At 38.2% G+C, this 22,801-nt stretch overlaps 1 protein-coding gene across 2 annotated transcripts in view; it reads left to right on the top strand.

The window, feature by feature from the left end:
- The first annotated feature begins 269 nt into the window (after nucleotides 1-269).
- The window catches only part of LOC306880335 (very-long-chain (3R)-3-hydroxyacyl-CoA dehydratase 1-like), a 43,018-nt gene continuing 20,486 nt past the window's right edge, over nucleotides 270-22,801 (top strand). Inside the window, exons 1-5 of one of the 2 annotated variants that reach the window (XM_079433814.1) lie at nucleotides 370-535; nucleotides 1,779-1,896; nucleotides 8,896-8,914; nucleotides 9,002-9,090; nucleotides 9,207-9,328. In XM_079433814.1, the coding sequence (XP_079289940.1) occupies nucleotides 417-535; nucleotides 1,779-1,896; nucleotides 8,896-8,914; nucleotides 9,002-9,090; nucleotides 9,207-9,328 (467 nt within the window). In that variant the 5' untranslated portion in view covers nucleotides 370-416. Of the gene's footprint in view, nucleotides 536-1,778; nucleotides 1,897-8,895; nucleotides 8,915-9,001; nucleotides 9,091-9,206; nucleotides 9,329-22,801 lie in introns of both variants that reach the window. The other variant, XM_079433815.1, reaches the window with a different exon arrangement.

Here is a 22,801-nt window from a genome sequence, read left to right as displayed (position 1 = left end):
CAATCCAGCACTGATCTAAGGAGCAATAAAAACACCAAACCTTTAAGTTAACAAGTAGCCTACACAACATAAGAAATTAATTTATTAATAGAACAGTTTGATCACACTGTGTCCTTGGTGAAGTTTTCTCGAGTAGCCTGCATAATTAACATCCACATATGCATGTAGACTATTTATTTATTTTATTTTTATTTTATTTTGGTTAATTGTGATTAAATTCATCCTTATGACATTTTGGAGGTGTATTTGACCGATGTTCATGATCTGTCAAGCGAGTCTTGTTTTCCTCCATTGACACTCATGAAGTAGCCAATGACTCCTCCAAAAGGGGAAAAATAGTGGAAGGATGACCAGCCCCCGCCGACAGCTGTGCTGGCGCAAAGTTTTTGTGACTTTCGCAGTCTGTACCCGGTACCATGGCGTCTGGCGAGGAGGACGGAACTGTCGAGGAGAAAGAAACCAACAACAAGAAGCGGACGAAACGCGCTATCGCAACGGCATGGCTCACGTTCTACAATATCGCCATGACAGCTGGGTACTTGCTGGTGAAAGTTTAAGTTTGAACTGCTTTTATTTAATGTACTTGCTGAATGCAGCCGTGTGTCTGTTTATAGTGTGTGACCATTAAAGACAACTTTAAAATATTCAAGATAGACTATTGTGCTAAACACTCACAGTGTGCGTACGTAATTGTTAGCTTTGTTTTATAAAGGGTCAGCTGTTACAAAGTAACAAGAATATTCTTCACAGCTACCGAAGCGTGCTCAGCCTTTCCTAATACGGTTGACTGTACTGCACAGTGCAGTCTCCTCAACTGTCGCAGTGATATGTTTAGCGCTGACACTGAAACTCTGGCCTGGCATGGCGAAATGCTAGACAGACAAACTGCAACTAGGAAAAGTGAAAGACGGGATAATTGTAATGAAAGCGCAGTGAACCCGTTTTTCAATTCAACATAACGTACGTGCTTTAAACCAGCATATTCTTGTGAAAAAGAAGTGTCGACCAACCGTACTAAAACACTTAAGTACTCACAGTGTAGTGTGTTTTTGAATTTTACCTTTAGAGTTAATGCATTTTAAATGTTCAGAATAGCAACTTCACTTTGATTTTTTTTATTATTATAATCCTGTGCAATGACTTTCATGCTTAAAATATATAACAAAATACCTAACAACATAATACTATTATTGTTAGAAATTGCAACAATATAAAATAGAAATAAATACATTTATACATTTAAAATTTTAATTAAAACAATAAGTAAACAAGTAAACAATTATCTCCTGGCTAGAGGAGAACTGGCCCCCCAACTGAGCCTGCTTTCTCCCAATGTTTTTTTTTTTCTCCATTATGTCACAGAGGGAGTTTTGGTTCCTTGCCGCTGTCGCCTCTGGCTTGCTCAGTTGGGGACACTTAATTTCTAATGATTATCGTCAATTGATCTGATCTAGACAATGACATCTCTGAATTCAATAATGAAATGCCTTAACTGAAAATTGAGTATTTAATCTTATTTTTATACATTACTGTCACTCTATCCTCCAATTTGATACTGTTAAGTGCTTTGACACAATCTGTATTGTTAAAAGCGCTATATAAATAAAGGTGACGACTTAAAAGTGTGGTTTAAGTAACTACTTTATAATGCGTATGAACTGTATGTTTTCCTGGAAATAAGGTGAAAAGCACAGCCTTACATTATAGGCCTTTTAATTAGTTTTGATGTTAAAGTCTTTATTTTTATTTATTTTTATTTTATTGGTCTATTATTGCAGGTGGCTTGTATTGGCTGTTGCCATGGTCCGGTATTACCTTCAGAAAGGCACCCATAAAGGCTTGTACAGAAATATAGCCAGGACACTTAAATTTTTCCAGACATTTGCACTATTAGAGGTAAGATCAGCTGCCTTTAACCCCATTGTGATAACATGCACTTTATTTTACTCCAATTTTGCAGTATAATTGTATGTATTGGTTAATGGACACCACCTTAAAGGAAAACAAAAACCTTCTCCTATGATTTTTTTTTTTATTATTATTATTATTATTATTATTTTACTCTTTGTATTAACAATTGTTGAATGAGTTACATATATAGGTAAAATATGTGGGCTTAAAGGGATACTCCACCCCAAAATGAAAATTTTGTCGATATTCACTTACCCCCATGTTGTTCCAAACCCGTAAAAGCTTCGTTTGTTCTCAGAACACATTTAAGATATTTTGGATGAAAACCGGGAGGCTTGTGATTGTCCCATTGACTGCATAGTAAACTGCACTGTCAAGGTCCATAAAAGTATAAAAAACTTAGTCAAAATAGTCCATCTGCCATCAGTGGTTCAATCTGAATTTTATGAAGTGACGAGAATACTTTTTGTATGCAAAGAAAATAAAAATAATGACATTTATTCAACAATTCATCTACTCTCTCTCTCTGTGTCAGCGTAGCGCCATTTTGAAAAGCATCCGATGGACGCAAAGTGCGTACGCTATACACTCAAAAAAAGGAAATTAGCTGGTTATTACATTAAAACAAGCGTAACGTGTAATTTTAACAAAATTATTTCATGTTTCAAAGGTGAACGTGATAAAATAATGTAGGATAAGCATGAAATTCAACAAATTAACATTTGTTAAATTCAGTCATGTTGAGATAACGTGATTCAATATAGTCAGACTGATCTTGCACCGAAAATGGATTAGCGAGATCACGCGAGATGACAAACCGCGTGCTTCGGAAAATAACGAGATTATCACATGAAGAACTTGCCTGGCGTGCCTGGAGTTCATTTGGAAAAGGTAAGATAAAATCTGTTTTCATCCATCTACAAAACGATGTGTATAAGACTGTCCATCATTTTCAGCAATATTTGGTCATGCTCGTTTGTTATTTTTGTACTCAGGCCGTTAATGTCATGCTGGCACGTTCATGCTTACATACGTGACGATAGTTGGCTCGCAGTTAAAGGATAATTCCGGTATTTAGCACTTTGAGTCTCTTTTCTGGTTTATGGATGAACTAGAGTAGTGGACACAGAAATGTTCACGATGGGTCCTGTCTCGACTATTTCACTCGTTTAGATTCGCCTTTGACCGCTTCAGAGTGGCTGGCTACGAGCATTCACAAACATGTCCTTAAAACAACCCTTAACGTTCGTGTTCAAAACTGTGCAACTCACCGAGTGGTTAGTGGTGTTCGTTGATGATTAAAAACAAATATATCGGCGCAATGTATGATTTCAATCCGTGTTATTTGCTATAGTGGAACTATTTTTTCAGATACCTCACAACTGCGTATAAACTTCCGCTCGAAATTTGAGTCTGAAGCGCAGTAATATCAACGAGCACTGAGTCCTCCAACAGAAATCAATGGGATTTTACAAAATGCCAAATAAAACACGACAGAAACTGCATTTCGCTACGCTATTTGTTTTTAATCATCAACGAACACCACTAACCACTCGGTGAGTTGCACAGTTTTGAACACGAACGTTAAGGGTTGTTTTAAGGACATGTTTGTGAATGCCGGTAGCCAGCCACTCTGAAGCGGTCAAAGGCGAATCTAAACGAGTCAAATAGTCGAGACAGGACCCATCGTCAACATTTCTGTGTCCACTACTCTAGTTCATCCATAAACCAGAAAAGAGACTCAAAGTGCTAAATACCAGAATTATCCTTTAAATAAAAACTCACTACCACATACAAATTATTTGGCCTGTTTTTTTTCATCATGTAATTCTTCTATACATGAACAAAAACAGTGTATCAAATGTCTGTTTGCGGTAAAGTAACTTATTACTGATCTTTTTGGAAATAACCGGGCCGGTTTGGGAGCCTCTCTCCTTGTCTTTCTCTCAGACAATAACACACACACACACACCCCATACTTTTTTTTCCCTTTAATAAGACAATATACCTTTATTCGAATGGAATAACTAACACTGAACTCATGATTACAAATGACAGGCCCTTGGTATGGCTTAGTTGAAGTATTTCACCGACTCAGCTAAACAATTTTAATGTCAATTGGTTATTTGATTACATTTGCATTATTATGAATATGGATCAAGTTAGTGATAGCTGTTTTACAGTAATACTGTAAAGATTGTGTTATAAATATGCATGTAATGCACATCAGTAAAAAAATCTTTGTCCTTGTTCATTTTATTTTTTGTCACAGGATGTCGATGAAAACACTCAAATGGCCATAGCGGAGACAGTATTTGGAATCTTTGTCATTCGACAAGAAGGCGCAGAGCCTGGCGATGACCCCGCGGATGTTGGTATTGTCCTGGAGGGGGTGGAAGTGATGAGTGAGTTGGGCAATGTAGCTTTTGCTGTGGTGATGTTGCTGGGGCTTGTCTACGCGCTAAACCTGAGCTACCCCCAGGAGCTCAAGTACACTTTTGAGGTTCTGCAGAAGATCATTATAGGAATTGGATGGAAACAAACTATCCAACAAAGGACAAGTTCTCAAAACACTGCTTTCCCGTTAAGAAACATCGCCATAGCAAAAGCTACACCAGAAAACTTGTACCTTCTGTTTTGTTGTTTAGGTACTCCAGCACATTAAACTACAGGTGTAAGTGCAAATCTTGAAGGGGAATGTGAGTATAAAGGCAGGGCCCCATTTCCCAGTACAGGTCCTTTTCAAAAAATTAGCATATTGTGATAAAGTTCATTATTTTCTGTAATGTACTGATAAACATTAGACTTTCATATATTTTAGATTCATTACAACACAACTGAAGTAGTTCAAGCCTTTTATTGTTTTAATATTGATGATTTTGGCATACAGCTCATGAAAACCCCAAATTCCTATCTCAAAAAATTAGCATATCATGAAAAGGTTCTCTAAACGAGCTATTAACCTAATCATCTGAATCAACTAATTAACTCTAAACACCTGCAAAAGATTCCTGAGGCTTTTAAAAACTCCCAGCCTGGTTCATTACTCAAAACCGCAATCATGGGTAAGACTGCCGACCTGACTGCTGTCCAGAAGGCCATCATTGACACCCTCAAGCAAGAGGGTAAGACACACAAAGACATTTCTGAACGAATAGGCTGTTCCCAGAGTGCTGTATCAAGGCACCTCAGTGGGAAGTCTGTGGGAAGGAAAAAGTGTGGCAGAAAACGCAGCACAACGAGAAGAGGTGACCGGACCCTGAGGAAGATTGTGGAGAAGGACCGATTCCAGACCTTGGGGGACCTGCGGAAGCAGTGGACTGAGTCTGGAGTAGAAACATCCAGAGCCACCGTGTACAGGCGTGTGCAGGAAATGGGCTACAGGTGCCGCATTCCCCAGGTCAAGCCACTTTTGAACCAGAAACAGCGGCAGAAGCGCCTGACCTGGGCTACAGAGAAGCAGCACTGGACTGTTGCTCAGTGGTCCAAAGTACTTTTTTCGGATGAAAGCAAATTTTGCATGTCATTCGGAAATCAAGGTGCCAGAGTCTGGAGGAAGACTGGGGAGAGGGAAATGCCAAAATGCCTGAAGTCCAGTGTCAAGTACCCACAGTCAGTGATGCTGGTGTTGGTCCACTGTGTTTTATCAAGGGCAGGGTCAATGCAGCTAGCTATCAGGAGATTTTGGAGCACTTCATGCTTCCATCTGCTGAAAAGCTTTATGGAGATGAAGATTTCATTTTTCAGCACGACCTGGCACCTGCTCACAGTGCCAAAACCACTGGTAAATGGTTTACTGACCATGGTATTACTGTGCTCAATTGGCCTGCCAACTCTCCTGACCTGAACCCCATAGAGAATCTGTGGGATATTGTGAAGAGAAAGTTGAGAGACGCAAGACCCAACACTCTGGATGAGCGTAAGGCCGCTATCGAAGCATCCTGGGCCTCCATAACACCTCAGCAGTGCCACAGGCTGATTGCCTCCATGCCACGCCGCATTGAAGCAGTCATTTCTGCAAAAGGATTCCCGACCAAGTATTGAGTGCATAACTGAACATAATTATTTGAAGGTTGACTTTTTTTGTATTAAAAACACTTTTCTTTTATTGGTCGGATGAAATATGCTAATTTTTTGAGATAGGAATTTGGGGTTTTCATGAGCTGTATGCCAAAATCATCAATATTAAAACAATAAAAGGCTTGAACTACTTCAGTTGTGTTGTAATGAATCTAAAGTATATGAAAGTCTAATGTTTATCAGTACATTACAGAAAATAATGAACTTTATCACAATATGCTAATTTTTTGAAAAGGACCTGTATATCAGTGTTCAGTTCATCTGGGGGGTTTTTGTGCTCTGTTTTTATTAAAAAATGTTCTCTCTGATGCAAGGTCCAGTCTATTGGCACTTAAGGAAAGCTGTATGCTGAATAATTTTTTCAGTTTCTCATAAAAAATTAAAGGGATAGTTCGGCCTATCCCTTTAAGACTAAGCTATGTTTAATTTTTTTTAAGTTTAAACATTTACAAATTTCGGGAGTTAAACTTTATTGTAAGATCTCCATTTGTCTTGTTTTTACCCTTGATGCCAACCATGCTGTAGACATTGTTGAAACTTGTTTAAAAAATGTCCCTACGTTTCAATGTAAAAAATTTAAATATATATTTATACAAAACATGTTCTAACTTTGGTAAATATTTTTTATTAACTTCTGTGTGAGTTCACCATCACATAAAACCACAGGTGCAAGATGTACAAAGTGCAAATGTTAAGAGTAGATTAAGTGGGATGCGAGTGAGAGGGCCCATTTCCCTGTATTCTCATAACAAACTTGAGATATATTTCCTTGTGTTATCAACAAGCAACTCAACTGTGTAAAACAATGTGCATTATAATTTTGGAAATACAATTTGATTGCACCTTTTCTCATTTATTGTGTGTTGTTTCCACAATTAGAGTTTGTTAAAAAGGTTTTAATTTATTCAACTCAAACGCTATTCTTTGAAGTAATGTAATTAAATCATGGAAAGGATTTCCATGTGATTAAATGGCTTTCTTTCAGCATTAAGCACTTTTGTTAGGCTAACTTAAATAAATTAGTTGGTCCAAAACATTGCTAATTAGTTGGGCTGACACTATTAAATTAAGCTGTGCCCAACCATAGTAAATAAGTTGAATCAAACTTAATAAATTAAGTTGACCCAACGTAAGTACATTAAATTGGAATAACAGAATTGCATAATGCTGAAATAAAGCAAGTTAATCATGTGGAAATCCTTTCCATGATTTTTTTATGTTCATTCAAAGAGTAATTTTTTTGAGTGTATTCTCTATCATCAGTAAAATGGATACGCTGTTTCCGTTTGTAACGCAGTTCGTAGAATGGGAAGAAGGAGGCGGGAACCGACAAACCTTTAAAGACAATTTAATAAATAAAATAAACACAAAAGTAATGCGGAAGCCCCTCGCCAACGGTGGACGGCGGACGACTGCCGCACACAAAATAAAGTCCAGGCCTGGTCCTCTCTCGTCTTCCACTGTCATCACTCCTCCTTTTATCCTTCCAGAGCTCCTTCGTGGGACTTGAGACCTGTGAGTGGCGCAGGTGTCGCTCATTATCATTAACTCCACCGGCCTCGCTCTGCTCCCAGGGCTCTCGGCCCCGCCCCACTCACTACACCGTTCAAATCAGCGTACATAAACGTACAATACGTACAATACGTATCCATACGTTACTGATGACAGAGAAAAGCGTACGCACTTTGCGTCCATCAATATTTTCATCCAAAATATCTTAAATTGTGTTCCGAGGACAAACAAAGCTTTTACGGGTTTTTAGATCGACATGGGGGTACGTGAATATTGACAAAATTTTCATTTTGGGGTGGAGTATCCCTTTAATTCCTGAATTAAAAAATAATAATAATAATAATCAGTCATGTGATCTTCTCAAACTTATTGGCCTGTCCTTTAGTCCAGTGATCACTTGGGTTAATCGTTGTGAGAACATTGTATTTATTTAGTTATTTTATAGCCTAAATGTTGGAGTTCCTCACTCTGCATATTAAAATCTTTTTTATTTAGGTGAATTTTTATTTAGCTCAAGCTAACATTCAAATTAAACAATTCCTCAACTATGTCAGGAATCTTTCTCACAGACACAATGTTAGCTTGATAGCCAAAATATTAAATGAATATTTCAGACAGTAATGCCATGCACCCTTCAGAGTTTTCACTTTAAGTCCTCTGCCATTTAAAGAGAGCAGTGCATAGCAATGCTTACATTTGAATGGTATTCACCCTTCATTATGAGCTCTGTGGAAGTTTTAAATAAATAAAGCTGTGTGTATGAACACTCAACTCACTGTAAATTCTTGGACAAGTGAATTGCCTATCCAGTGGTTTGTGCAGTGCCACTAGTTCACTGCAGTAAATGTAAGTGTTATGTTAAGTGTGACCATTAGATGGTGCTTGTCATTCAAGCATTGTAACCTTACCTCTGAAAGTCAGCCTTGGCATATATATAAGTAAATATAGAAGACAGACTGTTTTTTACTTCCAGTTGTACTGTTAGTGTGTTCTAAACCTATGGAATAAAGAATAAGGTTAATTCCATACCATAATATCTGAGCCGCACATTCAATATTACATATACATGCTGGTGAGGTAGTATGGTCTGCATTTTTGTTGCTTTTCACTCTCAGAAAATATTTTGTGAAAACCGAGGAACTGTTACCTGAAAGCAATATTATGAGGCACATTACCCAAAAATTGGCTAAATTATGGTGACTGAAATGTTATCAATGATATTTAATAATTTATGGGACTGGGTAAAAAGGCATGCAGCATCAAAATGGGTTCAGTGAAGAGTTGTGTCTTTTAGCATGCTTGCATCTGTGTTCTGAATCTGTCTTAATTTCTTGTGCTCATTCTTTTTATAAAGGAAATGTCCTTAGTTCATTACTTCTGTTTTTATTTCAGATTGGACACTGTGCTATTGGTATGTATTGCATTTTAAAGTGTTATATAAGCATTTAATTCCAGATATATACAGAGATTTCAAGGTGTAATTTTTGGTGTGCTAAAGCAATTGTGCGGACATCTGTAATTGTGACTGGGGTCCAAGTATGTTCTCGGATATTCATGGTTTGGTTTGTTACAAACAGCATCAGACAGGTCAGTGTGCATGTCAGTGTGAATTATGTAAACTATTCACTGTTAACCTGTGTACAATCTCTAAATTGGCTTTTACATTTTACTGTTTTTTTCTTTCATTTGAAACATGCGCTAAGATTCAGAATGAGGAGAGTGTGATCTTGTTCGTAGTAGTTTGGACGATTACAGAGATCACTCGCTACTCTTTCTACACTTTCAACTTGCTCAATCATCTGCCATACTTCATCAAGTGGGCCAGGTACAAATCTGGCATGTCACTAAATTTAATTTTCCCAACAGCAGAATTGCATGGCTTGGTTTCACTTGTTTACTCTGCATGGTGTGGTTTCAACATGTCTTATTTTTTCAAGATGTCTTAAAATTATTTTACTGAACATAAATTGGACATGTATTCAATGATCCTTGGGGTGACATTAAGTTATTTTCACAATGTGGTAGCAAATTAAGGTCTGGCAAGGTATGGATTGTTTTGCAGTAAATTTCTTGACCTAAAATCCATCTCTACAAGTGCTGCGCATTTGAAAACATACCAGCAACCTTTCACCAATATAACAGCCCTATGATTCACCCAGCCATAAATCAGTATCAGTATTGTAATTTTACAGTTTTCTGTAAAATTAGTAGTAGTATTGCTAAATTTATAGTTTTTATTTGATTCCAGGTACTACTAGTACTTTTTTGGCACCCAGCTGGTCCTATTGCAAGAGGATAGTGATGACCAGAGCAGTGGATTTTAGGGTTTCAAGCACGTAGCACTGAAACCCTATTGTAATTGTTAGAATGGCCAAAGATCAGCAATCTCCTTGTAAAACTGATTGTGCTGACCAAACCATAAGTCATAGAGACTTGAAACTTGGAGGGATGATAGTACTCACACTACCTACCACGTGACAAAGGCTCATCCCAATCGGCCTGATCGGGGCACTGCAGCGATCAAAAGTATGAAATCGCTTATAACTCAGTCGCAGGCTCAAGTGTCTTATGCCGTTAGAATCCTTGGCTCACGCCAGACAAAATGGACATGTCAGATCTTCAGGTATTCTGAAGTTTTTGAAAAACATACTTTTGCGAACTAGTCCTAGGTTTTTCATCTGATACGAATCAAAACAGTGCAGAAGGATTCTCTGGAGGGTGAATATAAATAATTATAAAAAAAACAAAAACAAAAAAAAAACATGGAGCTTGGCCAGTCCATGGCACTATAAGATGGATAAAACATCAAACTGGCTATAACTGCGCAACCATTTGTCCTATCAACATGAAAATCAGTGTGCACTGTCTTGGTCCAAGGTGCCACAAGTGTCTATAAGGACGTATATCAAAAAATATGGCCGCCTTTGGCCGATGAAGTTTGAGTACCTATTAGACAAAGGTTAACGGAGGCCGATCGGAAAAACAAAACTTGGTTGGCCTGTCTCTCAGGTCTGTGAGAAATTTGAAAGAAATTGGCCACTGGGGTGTGCGATATCACATTTTTCAAGACCATAAACGATTGTACATTGTGCGTTTTTTTGCACATATGCACACTATTCATATCATATGATAGAACTCCTCATTCCGGACAACTTTGCCTCTAGAACCACTGCTGTCAAAATCCAGGTAGGGTAGCTACAGTGCCATGGGCTGTAAACCTCTTGACGATATTGCACACAGTGGACACATGAACATTAAGATCTCTGGAGATGGACTTTAGATTGTCCATGGTTTTCCACAATTTCTTCTCTCAAATCCACAGACTCTTTACACTTCTTTCATTTCTACATGCTCAGTGTGACACACAACACAAAGGTTGAGTCAACTTTTCTCCATTTTATCTGGTTGCAAGTGTGATTACTATACTATATTTCTTACTAATTTTGTCCAGTCCATTTTTGAGTTCTGTGTGAAATTTGATCAAGTTTGTCTTTTCTTCTCTTTTTTTGTGTTGTTGCAGTGCAAACAAAAACAATAAGCATGTAAATACCAAAACATTTGCAATTGGAACAATTTTCTGAGAGAAGTGTTGCATTTTCTGACAGAATTGCAAGGGTGCCGATATTTTTGGCCATGACTGTTATAACTCCGTTTTTGAAAATTTTTGAAAATCGTGTTTTTGTGTTTTATTTTGTTAGTTAGCCGTTTTTGTTTTTTTGTTTTTGTTATTTTGACCCAGTCAAAATAACCCAACTGCAGTTTGATTGAAATTAATTGGAATGCACAAGGAAAAAACATGATTTCTGAGAATTGTTAGAAACGGAGTTATCTGTTTTTGCAAATGAACTCTTCGTATCTCTCTCTCTCTCTCTCTCTCTCTCTATATATATATATATGTGTGTGTGTGTGTGTGTGTGTGTGTGTGTGTGTGTGTGCTTAAATGCCTTAAAGTGCTTGAACCCTATATTTATACTTTTCCTTGTTAAATAAGATTTGGTTGAGGTGATCACCTAATCAGTACTTCATTAAGCAGAATGTTGGAGGGTTGGAATTCAACAGACACTGGAATAGAATTGTTGCCACACATGTAGAGATGCTGATTTAAGAAAAAATTGTATACATGCATAACAGTATGTCTTGAATAGTGGTCGACCGATATTGTTTTTTGACAGCCGATGCCAATGCTGATGCCGATATCTTGGAAAGCAGGGTGGCTGATGGCCGATATAAAGCTTTAAATAATAAAAGTTTCATTTTTATTTTTTTACAAATAATTAAGTATTTAATAAAAATATAATTAAAAAGGAAGTAAACACTGTAACCAACAGGGCACTCAGTATTCTGGAAAGTGTGTTTGCATTGGGAATCATATTTTTTCAACTAAAGCCAAGGTAACACTCATTTTACATACAGCACACAGTGAAAATGACATGAATATGACAGTGGGCAAATGCATAAAGTGCAGCATAATTTGAAATCACGAGTGTAAGATTGTCGATCGCGCATCTCCAGTGAAGCTGAACTCTCCTGTCCGCATTCTATTCACACGGACCGACCGTCACGCAGAGCACCCGCGATTATGCAGGATACAAATGCACACTTTATAAGATCTCACAGCTGGATCCGAATAAGTTTTCAAGGTCTGTGAAATTAAATGTTCATTAGTCATTCAAAGATTTGTTTAAATGAAATACATGCATATTTGCTGAATGCTGATGGCAAAAGAGAAAGTATTATAATGTTTTCCTTTCTATTACTAATAATATAAAAGCAGTCATTATAATACTTTTTTGTATACATTTTAATTCCTTTAACAGTTCTATCTGATTATTAGACAGACTTCTATCCTTATAAGACAGAACTGTTAACGACGACAGCAAGAGGGAGAATGTGAGCACTGTGTCAAAATAAACGTCTGGCTCGCCGTCAAATTAAAAGCTGTGAATGCATGGGCCAAACAGAAAACTTATCGGCCGATGCTGATATTTAAAAAATGCCAAATATCGGCTGATATATCGGCCTTGGCAAGATATTGGTGGACCACTAGTCTTGAACATTTTGAGTAATTTTATGGAACCTTTTTGCAACTTCGTGATCACAGAAAAAATAAGGAGCAAACTGCATCAGCATAAATGGTCCTCGTCCTCGTCTTCAGTGGAAACATTTGAATGAAATACGAGTGTTTACTACCCGATTGGGAAACATTGATGGTCGTTTTCAAACTATTGAAAATCTTCAAGATGCTATGTCCTCGAGTGAATCCAGCTTAATGGAAGCTGGAAACTGGTCCGATTTCTGTGCTATGTGGACAGACAACGCATCCTAGAGGCAGGATTGACAAAGCAGCAAAATATTCAGGGCAAGCAGATACGCTTCTTTAAAGATCTCTCAGTTGATGTGATAAGGAAACTTTGGAAATTCGACATGGAAAAGAATATTCTAGTCGATTTCAAAATGTTCTGTGGTTTTCTCATCTGGCTAATTTGCGCTGTGTTCATGATTCAGCTTTGCATGTTCAGTACTCTGGCTGCGGTGGAGGGGTTCATAGAGACTGCATTATAAGTGATAAAGGTGTAGTGACTTTAATTTTCCTTGGGTTCTGAGTTTGTTTCTAAACTGTTTGGAATGGCAAATGTGACTGTTAGTCCAATAAGACTTTATATACATTCTACCATTTTCTTCTATATGAGTATTCCGAGATAATGATGTTTACAGGGATCATTGGATGCCCATTTTCCACAAGTTGATATGATTCTTTAGGGTCTTAAGGAAAAGTCTATAACATACTTTGGTTAAAAATTTCTCAATGGTAGTGTAAAACAACACCTTTTTACCTTGTCAAAATCAGCTCTGTTTTCAGCAACCTGTTTTAGTGCATGTTCTTTAAATGCTAATACTGTAAGTTCTGATCACCCTGCCCCTCTCTTCCGTGGGTGACGAGCCGTTCTCATGAGACTGTTTACTTTAGCTGCAGAATTGGCTAACTAGCACGTTATTAGGAAAGGTGATTTGCAAAGATTCATAAAAGAACCTTATACTCACTTCTTCTGTAGGTGAGGCTAGATCACGAATGATTTGCGCGGACATAAACACATTTAGGTAGATCGGGGGTGCATTCCCTTCAGAAACAAAGGTAATACACTGCGTCTTCAGTGGCTCTGATGTCGGGAGTAAATGACGACTGCTATGTTCATTATTACATCCAACAACAGAACACCTCAATCGCTTAGGAGCCATTGTCTACTCCTGCTCTGGCATTAAAACAATGGTGGACTGATGACAGCTCACTCAGGGCAGGTCTAAGGTAAAATGCTAGTGTCAATCAACAATCGTGGGAGGGGCCTGGGTCTGTGTCTGAGAATGGCTTGAAATGAGAAAGGGGAAATTATTTAACGAGATTAAAAACAAACAAACAAAAAAAAACACTGGGTGGATCTTTATCATTACCATGGTTGTGTACACACACTGCCAACACATATTTCAGTTCAAACAACTTGTAAAATGTCGCATCTGATGACCCCCCTTAATGGAGTGGATTAACTTTAGCATTTCTCACATTGGGTATGATACTGAACCTTATGTTGGTAGTAGGTATAACTCTTTTTGCTTGAGTGCAACAGGGTACAGAGACCTAGGTTCTGGGATTTTTGGTTGGTTCTGTCAGTTTTTTTTTGTTATTTGTTCTTGGTAGTTCAAATTTGCCCATCAGACACATCAGACATTAACAGTCTCTTACTTGGTCACACTCTATTATTATGCAAATAGGAGAGCCAGAAAAGTAGATTTATTTTGGTCACAGGTCTCATATTTGGGCAGCATATTACTATGTTGAATGATTATGCACCAAATAAAGACTGTCCCAAATTTACATCCAAAATGATTTTGTTATTCAATGAGCACTGCAAAGGTCTAGGAGTCTGTTGTGACGAGTCGGCTGCCTCCCCACTTATTATCATCACCACCCCGTCCCGTATTCGCCACCCCTTCCCTGGACCCTTCCTTTCTGAACACTGCCCTCCTTCACGTACCCCGCAGCACGACGAGGAAACCAGATCCCCTGTTTATTTTGGACACTTTTTCCCCCTTTTTTGGACACTATTTTGATTATTATTGTTTAATAAAAACCTCTCCGAGGCCTGACGCCACACCCACTGTGTCTGTCGTTTGCTCCTCCCGCCACACTGTACATGGAGACTTCAATTGCGTGATGGACGACAGATTGGATGAATCCTCGTCAGGCACCCTAGTCAATCCTAGATCCTCTTTGGTTATTAAAAACCTATGCAGACCCTAGTAAAAAAGTAATATATTTAAAATAATTAATTTCATACAACGTACGTTCAAATCTATTAACGTACTGACATATCGCTTGAGACTTAGTGATATAAAAATTATAACTAAACTTAATTTGGAGTACTAGTACTTGTGCACAATGCACATTTCATATTAAAGGGTTACTCCACCCCAAAATGAAAATTTTGTCATTAATTACTCACCCTCATGTCATTCCAAAGCCGTAAGACCTCCGTTCTTCTTCGGAACACAAATTAAGATATTTTTTATGCATTTTGAGAGCTGTCTGGAGAGTATCCACTGAATGCAAACAGAGATTGCTGTTCTGTGTCAGCTGCACCACACGAATACGCTGTTTTCCTTCAAATAAAAAGTGTAAATAAAAGTAGAATACGTATACGTGTGGTGCGGCTGGAGGCGGAGGCGCCAGTGATGTCAATTGCTCTTAAAATACAAATTTTTAGAATAATGTGTCTTTCTAATCTTTAAAGACTCTACGGTAATTTGTTTGCACTCATAATAACAACAAAATATTGCGCTTTTGTAAAATAATGGAAGCAAACAGGATGTGCGTTCTGCCGTATCAGTCGTATCTGCCGTATCTGTGAACTTGAGCGTGAAACTCCATGTATATTTGCCTTACAGACATGAAAAATATATCTATAGAGAGTGAAACGTCTACTTTCAAATAAACCATTTCAAATTTAAAACAAATATTCTCAGATTATGTAATCCGTATGAAACATGCATACAGGCGCATCCACTACTGCGGAGTTGACGAGTCAGTGTCGCCGACTTCATCTCTTTAGCTGAAAACAAAGAAAGCTCTAGTTTATCAAATTATTAAAATGTTAATGCAAAATGTTAATGTAATCCTCCTTATTATTTTTCCCTGACATATTCATAATCATTACTTCTGCCAATGTGCTGTGGCAAGATTTATGCTTGCACTTAATAAACATGCAATTAGTTGACTACTGCAAATGACCAACTAATAGTTGACCAGAAAAATCTTTAGTCGAGGGCAGCCCTAATTTTTACATAAATATGTAAATGTTTTTGTAGTATACTTATAAAATAAATGTATTTCAAATACATTTTAGTATATTTATTTTTCACTAGGGCAGGTTCAGATAGATAAGAAGTAAGGTGTGGAAACTGAATCCGTCTTTGCTGTCTGACCCAAAATTTTGCAACTTTTTTGGAGACTCAATACAAAATTACTGGTTAGTTAATAAAAACTCATTTACATTTTACATTTAGCATACACTTTTATCCAAAGCGACTTACATTGCATTCAAGTTACAGTTTTTTTTTTTTGTTTTTTTTTTTTCGTTTTATAAGCTCTTGCTTTCCCTGGGAATCGAACCCATGACCTTGGCGTTGCTAGCGCCATGCTCTACTATTTGAGCTACAGGAAAGCCCTGTCACCTGTCACTCCAACTCACCTGTCTGCCCTGCTGTAAGGTGGGATGCAGCTAAGGCTACAATCTGGGGATTCCTTATTTCTTATACTGCTGCACATCTGCATAGTACAACTCCCACTCGAACTAACTAGTCTGCATTATGCCATGCTAGGGCCAAACTTTGTTTCTTTCTAAGCTAAATTATTATACAAACAAATCTTGTAGGTTGTTAGAATATCAGATTTTTTTTTTTTAAATCGATCTGAGAGAGTAATTAAGTCTCTAAAGATCTAAAGATGCTGGATGGTATCACTATATATGATCCTGCACTTATTGAAGGGATAGTTAACTAAAAAATTAAAACTCTGTCATTAATTTTGCACCCGCATGTCGTTCCAAACCCGTAAGACCTTTGTTCATCTTTGGAACACCAATTAAGATATTCTTGATGAAATCAAATAGCTTTCTAAGAGAAAGACTGAATAGACAGAAAGGGAGCTACCGAGGCTAAGGCAAAGAAATGTAGTAAGTACATTGTTAAAATAGTCCATGTGGCATAGGGATTCTCATTACATTGACAGTAAGAATTTTGACCGATTAATACAATCATTTAAATGGTTAAAATCATTTTTAATTTTCAGTAATTTTCTATTCATACAGATAATCGAAACTATAAAATGGTTTGCTTTTATTTGCGTGCATTCACAATAAAAAAATAATCTTTGCGCTTTTGTAAAATAAAGAAAAATAGGATGCCACTTTCTGCTGTTTCCTTTCACGCAGCACAAAAATTAACCGCAACTCTGAATACTCTGCATTTTTTCATTATTTGTGTTAATTTATTCTCCTTTAGGCCTATTTATTCATTATATAGCCTAGTGTTTTTATGATGTTCTCTCATGCAGAAGCGCTGCACGTGTGTGATGTGACCATGTGAATCTTTGTGTTCTGTTATGATTGTTGCTTTTTTCGCATGCAAAATTAATCCCTGGAAAACAAATTTTGGTATTTTTAATGGGTCACAGACACTTTTCGTTTCTAATTTAATTCAGTTCTAATTTAAAATAATATTGTTGGTTAACGGTGAATAATTGGTTAACAAGCGTCAGTTGTTGGTTAAGAGAAATAATCAAAATAAACACCCCTAATGTGACATCAGGAGTTCAACTGCAATGTTATGAAGCAACGAGAATACAGAGAGACCCTTTTTGGGTGGACCAAAGCAGACAAATAAGTCAGATTTCCTCCACAGGGCAGCTCTGTGGACATAAGTGTCCAGTGCTCTCACTGGGACACTGGACACACCAGATTAAGCTTCCCTTGATACGGGGTCCGTAAAGGGAGAACGACAGACTGCCTGCAGCACAAGCCAAATCCCAGGATGGGACCTTAGAGCATGCCAGAGGCCCCAGCTTCAGGGCACCACGGAGGAAATGTGTAACCAACGGGTTTCTCCCCAATGACTTACCACCAAGAGGGGCGTGGTAAGCAGCTAAATCTGCCACGTACACCTTCAAGGTCGGGGGTAACTTCCAGCACTGAACCTATTGGGCAGAAATAGTGAAAAGTTTCCACTTGAAGGAGTACAGTTTCCTTATGGAGGGAGCTCTGGACTGGAGTATGGTCTCAATAACCTCAGTATTCACTGTGTCGCCAAACAGGCCAGAAGGCACAAGCGGGGAGTCCAACAGAAAGAACCTGTCCTTTTCCTTTATTTCAGACAAGTTCAGCCACAGATGTCTCTCCATAGCCACCAAGGCCGCCATAGACCCCCGATGGCTCTAGCGATCTCTTTGATGAACGGAGAAACAAGTCTGCAGCCCAGCACAGCTTTTTGATGTCGTAGGCTTTCACTTTCTTACCCTCATCAAGCTCTTTAATCAGGTCGGCTTGGTAAGCCTGCAACACCACCATGGTGTGCAGGCAAGCCCCAACCTGACCTGCTGCTGTGTACGCTTTACCCACCAAAGCCGAGGAAGTTCGAAGTGGCTTGGTGAGTAGTGCCAGGGCTTTGAGGGACGGTGCAGACCTGGGAGACAGATAGCTCTCAAGCATCTGCTCTAACTGAGGCATCGCCCCATAGCTGTACTCCCTCAGCCCCATGATTTTTTTACTATAGGGCTGAAGAGATAGGCTGAAAACGGTTTCCCCCATGATCTAGACAGCTCAGTGTAAAGATCAGGGGAAAACGATAGGCCCCGGCGTGGAAGTAGCCACTTATAATGCAGGAAACATTCGTCCAGCTTGCTTTTTGGATGCTCATCCTGCTTTTCGGCAGGCCAACCAATGTTAAGTTTGATCACCGCCTGAGTCACTACCTCCAGCAGCTCCTCGTACTGGGTGGACTGGGGTTGCGAGTCAACAGTCTCATCCACGTCGGCGCCCTCCACATCAACCTCCTTGGAGGAAGACAGGCAAAGTGCTGAGCCCTCTCCCTGGTGGAAAGGCACAGTCAAGCATGCTTCCGATCCCTGAAAGAGAGCACTTGATCTGGTGGGTGAGGGCGAAGAAAAGAATAAGCCCGTATCCAACCCCTCCACCAGATCCATTTGCAATCCCCATGACACTAGCGAGGGCACCCACCTCGAAGATCACCCAGTGGGAGTGGAGCGGCCGCAGCGAGAGCTGCTCACAATGCAAACAGTCAGCTACCTTGAGAGCTGACTGAGAGTGCTTCGCTCCAAAATAAACAACGCAGATACTGTGTGTATCTCCACCCATAATGAAGCATGAAACGCTGCTTGTTACTACTCTTTTTACTCACAATGAAAGTAAGAAAAGTTTTACACCTGCACAACACAACATGCAAGACAAACAGACACAGAACACTTACTGAAGAAGCAGAAGCTGTCACTGTTTCTACAACACATGCTTTTAAGCTTCTTGGTTCTCTACATCCTGCCTATAATGTCTCCCCATTCCACTGGAATGATTTTACACGTGCTTCAGAGCGTGGTCATGCAGAGGCGCTCCCAAAGCGTTCTGACGCAGCGTGAGTTGCGTCCACTCCATCCGGTCCTTTGTCCAAGTCATCACCTGTCATGGCCACCGATCTCCAGTCATTACCCATAATGGCTGTTGATCGTTGGTCATTAGCCATCTGGGCCGCCAGTCCCGGATCAGCACACAACATGGCCGCTGATCTCCATTTCTCACCCATCATGATCGCTGATCATCAGTCATCACCCATTATAGCCACTGTCACTGAATCATCACCTGTTCCGAGTCAGAATTCCAGATGGCTGCCCTGCTAGAGTCTGATCTGAGGTCCCATCCAGTCCCTGTAATTTCTCCAAAGCCCTGTCCAGTTCCACAGTTCAGTCACGAGTCCGCTCCAGCCCCAGAGTTCAGGAATGAGTCTGCTCAAATCTCAGTGTTCTGTGGTGAGTCCCTTATAAAGTTACCTTCAGTCCTAAACAATGTTCCCTCTAAGCTGTGCGTGCATGCGCAGAAGAAATAATGTGCCGCGCACACTCACTCAAAAATTAGTTGGGAAAGCCATTTGATTGAATTCCAGTAAAAGCAAAAGAATTGCAATGCCCGAGCAAACCGCTATAAAGCTGGTGCCGCTATAGAGGTAGAACCAGTGAATGCGGTTTACAGGTTTCATAGAAAGAGAATGATGTGCACCAATGGAGTCGCTGTAGAAACCGAAAACTTCAATGTTTGCAGACTTAAGAGCTCAACACAAGAACCAACGCAATGATGTGAAATAAAATGTCCTCGTGTTGAAGAGTGGCTTGATTAAGTGCTGAAAATAGCGAAGGATGGGCACAGAACTGTAACAAATGAGTCACACACAGGTGTATTGTGCAAACTGTAGCCTACTTCAAGATTTCAGTTTACGTTTTGCTTCAGTTTCTATTCTAACGGTTGAAATGCTTTAGTTTGTTTTGATATTATATTACATTATGTTAGGCCTATATTATAAACCTAATAAATAATTGACCTTGCTCATCAAGGCTGTATTTATTTAAAAAATACAGAAAAAAAAAAGTGATATTGTGAAACATTATTGCAATTTCTAATATTGGTTTCCTATTTTTATGTGTGTATATATATATATATATATATATATATATATATATATATATATATATATATATATATATATATATATATATATATATATATATATACTTATACTTTAAAATATAATTCCTGTGAAGCAAAGCTGAATTTTCAGCATCACTACTCCAGTCTTCAGTGTCACATGATCCTTCAGAAATGTAATATGTATGTATATTTTCAGTGTTTCTGATCTAATATGCAAAACTGTATAAAGTGCTAAACCTCTAAAGTGAAACTGTTGTTGCTTAATATTTTTTTAACCTTTTACTTATTTCTTTGAATAATACAAAGTTAAAAAGAAGAGCATTTATTCAAAATATAATTTTTCGAACAATATACTGTAAGTCTTACTATCAATCTTATCCATTTAACACATGCTGCTGAATAAAGTTTCTTTAAAAAGAGAATTTACTGACCCCAAACTTTTGAATAGTGTTTATTCAAAATATATATTTTGTTACAATATGCACTGTTCTTTAATTTTTTTTTTTCTTTTATCAAAAATATCACAGGTCCCAAAAAATATTAAGCAGTACAACTGTTTCCAACATTGATAATAAATCGGCATATTAGAATTATTTCTGAAGGATCATGTGACATTGAAGACAGGAGTAATGATACTGAAAATTCAGCTTTGTTTCACAGGAATAAATTATATTTAAAATTATATTAAAATACATCTTTTATTTTAAATCGCAATATTTTACAATATTGTTTTGTGAAATAATATTTAGTATTTATCAAATAGATACAGCCTTGATGAGCATAAACGTATTTAAAAAAAAAAAACTTTACTGATCCCAAACTTTTGAATGGCAGTGTATTATAATGTAAAACATGTTTTCTCAGGTAACCTAAAATGCCCATCATTTATTTACATCAAGGGTCAAATCAAATATAAATAGCACATTAATGTTAAGTTACACACTTTTTTTGTGTGTACTGTAACAATTTATAAAGCTCAAAAAGGAATTGGATATAAATAATTATATTTATTTATTTAGTCATTTAGCAGACGCTTTTATCCAAAGCGACTTACAAATGAGGACATAAGAAGCAATCAAAACCAACAAAAGAGCAACAACATGCAAGTGCTATTACAAGGCTTGGTCAGCCTAACGCAGTACAGATTATTATTATTTATTTTTTTTATTTTTTTTAAATGAGACATATAGATAAAATTAAATTAGAATAGAGAGTGCTAGACTTAGAGGGTCAAGTAAAGGTGGAACAGATGAGTTTTTAGCTGTTTCTTGAAGATGAGTAAGGATTCGGCTGCTCTGATTGAGTTGGGCAGGTCATTCCACCAGATGGGAACAGTTAATGAAAAAGTCAGTGAAAGTGTTTTTGTGCGTCTTTGGGATGGCACAATGCATCGTTCACTTGAAGAACGCAAGCTTCTAGAGGGCATATAAGTCTGAAGTAATGAATTTAGGTAAAGGGGGGCAGAGCCAGTGGTGGTTCTGTAGGCAAACATTAATGCCTCAAATTTAATGCAAGCAGCTATTGGTAGCCAGTGCAAATTGATGAACAGAGGCGTGACGTGCGTTCTTTTCGGCTCATTAAAGATTAATCTTGCAGCAGCATTTTGGATTATGATTCAAATAGAGAAATGGCATCTCATGATTAATTATAATTATTTATATCGGCTGACAGTAATAACTGTAGCAGAATTAAATTTCCATCAACTGATCTGTCCGTCCAGCGAACATTCAGTGCAAGTTCGTATCAACTGTAAGAAAGGATATTTCCTTGGCCACAGGAAATACTTTCCTATTAGTGCATTAGAGCATGTAGCGAGGGTCAAAATCGTAAAGAGACATTTAATTTGCAAGGCAGAACCAGAAACTAATGGTATTTGTGCACACAGCTTTTATTAACTAAACACTAACGCAAACTAGTCTAACTAACAAACAAACAAACATACATACAATCACTCATACATGGAGAAAGGGCTAATGAGAGTTGATGGATGAAACCATCAGGAAAACCAGAGAATGCAGTTATGGAAAAAGTCATTTAACCACCTGAGTAAAACCAACAGCGCCGTTTATAACGGGGTCTATAACTTGTATTAATAACCTCTGTTTTATTTAGTTAAATGTACAATACTTGCAATGCATTTGGTCGTGACGAGTGTCCGGAATGCAGTCTCAGATGAAAGTCTTAATGGTTTCAAGGTTTTGGATTCCCGATCACGTTCTTCCGGGTTGAAGAGTGATGAATTCCAAAGATGTTCTGAGGTAGAAATGTTCTTTCCAGGTAGAAAGTGGAAAAGAGTGAAGAAAGAGATCTGCTGAGGTCCGAGGATCCTTTGTTGAATGGAAAGTCAAGGCCGCAAGGCCTGGCACAAAACTTAGTGTTCAGAAGAGTTTTTGCTCACATCCTCATCTTCTCAGAATCTAACAGAACCGTAGACTGCCGGGGCGTCACTTACATGAGAGCTTTATCTGCTATAGAGGTCACACATCTGGGAGTCAAAGCGCCTATGGGGACTTCAACTTTTGGAGGGAAAGTTTACGACTCTT

The sequence above is a fragment of the Barbus barbus genome (assembly GCF_936440315.1).
Source record: "Barbus barbus genome assembly, chromosome: 1".
In the NCBI taxonomy this organism is placed as follows: domain Eukaryota; kingdom Metazoa; phylum Chordata; class Actinopteri; order Cypriniformes; family Cyprinidae; genus Barbus; species Barbus barbus.
The sequence above is the reverse complement of the archived record's forward strand: the minus strand, read 5'-3'. Positions and strand labels throughout refer to the sequence as shown.